At 46.4% G+C, this 2,451-nt stretch overlaps 1 protein-coding gene across 1 annotated transcript; it reads right to left on the bottom strand.

Annotated features, from left to right (window-relative positions):
* Window positions 1–760: 760 nt before the first annotated feature.
* Window positions 761–1,447, bottom strand: LOC138873132 (uncharacterized). Its single transcript, XM_070151569.1, has one exon. The coding sequence runs from the start codon at window positions 1,445–1,447 to the stop codon at window positions 761–763; it is 687 nt and encodes a 228-aa protein (XP_070007670.1).
* Window positions 1,448–2,451: the final 1,004 nt, after the last annotated feature.

Raw genomic sequence — 2,451 nt, 5'->3', positions numbered from 1 at the left:
ATAGGCAATGACCTTGCCATCCTGCATCAACACCGCACCAAGTCCAATACGAGATGCATCATAATAAACTATATAAGGCCTTGAAATTGTGGGCAAAACCAACACCGGTTCCATAGTCAGAGCTGTCTTGAGCTTCCGAAAGCTCGCCTCACACTCATCTGACCATCTGAACTGGGCACCCTTCTGGGTCAACCTGGTTAATGGGGCTGCGATAGATAAAAACCCCTCAACAAACTGACGATAGTAGCCCGCCAATCCCAAGAAACTCTGGATCTCTGTAGCTGATGCTGGTCTAGGCCAGTTCTTGACTGCCTCAATCTTCTTCGGATCAACTTGAATACCCTCTGTTGATACAACATGACCCAGGAATGCAACTGAGCTCATCCAGAACTCACACTTCAAAAAATTAGCATACAACCAACTATCCCTCAAAGTTTGAAGAATCACTCTAAGATGCTGCACGTGCTCCTCCCGGCTACGGGAATAGATCAAAATGTCATCAATGAAGACTATCACGAACGAATCCAGGTAAGGTCTAAACACTCGGTTCACCAAATCCATACAAGTTGCTGGGGTATTTGTCAACCCGAATGACATCACCAAGAACTCATAATGCCCGTACCGAGTGCGGAAAACTATCTTAGGGACATCGGATGCCCTAATCCTCAACTGATGGTATCCAGATCTCAAGTTAATCTTTGAAAATACCTTGGTACCCTGAAGTTGATCAAACAAATCATCAATTCTCAGCAATGGATACTTATTCTTGATTTGTAACCTTGTTCAACTGCCGGTAATGAATAAAAATTCTCATCGATCTGTCCTTATTCTTAACAAACAACACCGGCGCACCCCAAGGCGAGATACTAGGTCTAATGAAGCCTTTTTCAAGCAATTCTTGCAATTTCTCCTTTAACTCTTTCAACTCAGGTGGGGCCATATGATACGACAGGATAGAAATGGGCTGAGTGCCCGGAGCCAAATCAATGCAAAAGTCAATATTCCTGTCGGGTGGCATACCCGGCAGCTCTAAATGAAATACCTCAGGAAACTCATGAACAACAGACACAGAATCAATAGAAGGAACCTCAGCACTAGAATCACAAACATAGGCCAAACACTCCTTCTCGACCATACACCGAGCCTTTATATAAGAGATAACACTGCGAGTAGAATGACCAGGAGTCCCTCTCCACTCTAAACGAGGTAAATACGGTAAGGCGAAGGTCATAGTCTTGGCATGACAGTCGAAAATAGCGTGATAAGGTGATAACCAGTCCATCCCCAATATGACATCGGAATCAACCATATCTAGAAGAAGCAAATCTACACGAGTCTCAAGACCTCCAATCACAACTACACACAAATGATTGACTCGATCTACCACAATAGAATCACCCACCGGTGTAGACACATAAACATGAGCACTCAAAGAATCACTAGGCATGACCGGATACAGTGCAAAATAAGATGACACATAGGAGTATGTAGATCCCGGATCAAATAAAACTGAAGCATCTCTGCTACAAACCAGAACAGTACCTGTGATAACTGTATCGGAAGCCTCAACCTCGGGCCTGGTTGGAAGAGCATAACATCGGGGCTGAGCCCCACCACCCTGAACTACATCTCTAGGATGGTCTGCTACTGGCTGGCCTCCACCTCTAGCGGCTTGAGCTCCACCTCTAATACCTCTACCTCCACCTCTACCCCTACCTCTAGCTGGCTGGCGGGATGTGGAACACTCGGTGCCTAAACCATGGCACGAGAACCTTGATGTTGCGAGCTGCTTGATGTTCGAGGACAATACCTAGCAATGTGCCTCGTGTCACCACAAGTAAAACAAGCCCTCATCTGTTGGGGCTAATGAAACTCTGAAGCGATGGTGCACTAATAGGAGCTGGTAGTGCACTGTAGGTCTAGTGATCAGAATACTGCATATGAGAACCACGGCCACTTAAAGCACCGTGAGAAACCTGAAGTGCTGACTGAAAAGGCCTAGGATGATGGCCTCTACCATACGAATCTCTACCTCCAGACGAGGTACCACTGAATCGGCCTAAATGATGAGGCCTCCTATCAGACCCCTGACCACCTCCTTGCGATAGAACCATCTCAACTCTCCTGGCCATATTGGCCACCTCCTGGAAAGAAATATCACTCCCTATCTTCTTGGCCATCTGAAGCCGAATAAGTCCCTCAATGAACCTCCTCACCCTCTCTATCTCGATGGGAAGTATGATAAGAGCATGACGAGCCAAGTCAATGAATCTGGTCTCATACTGAGCAACGGTCATAGAACCCTGCTGGAGACGCTCAAATGCCTCCGATAGGCCTCTCTCTAAGTGATGGGGAGAAACTTCTCCAGAAATAGCTGAGTAAACTACTCTAACTGGTGATCCGGCTGGTCTAGCCAAGCAATAATCTCTCCACCAAGTCTTGGCAGATCCA

The sequence above is a fragment of the Nicotiana sylvestris genome, chromosome 7, assembly GCF_000393655.2.
Source record: "Nicotiana sylvestris chromosome 7, ASM39365v2, whole genome shotgun sequence".
NCBI lineage: Eukaryota > Viridiplantae > Streptophyta > Magnoliopsida > Solanales > Solanaceae > Nicotiana > Nicotiana sylvestris.
Note: the sequence above shows the minus strand (reverse complement) of the source record. Positions and strands in the feature narration are given on the sequence as shown.

Coding starts and splice junctions, on each gene's coding strand:
- LOC138873132 (XM_070151569.1), bottom strand. CDS start 1,447: ATGCCTAGTGATTCTTTGAGTGCTCATGTTTATGTGTCTACACCGGTG.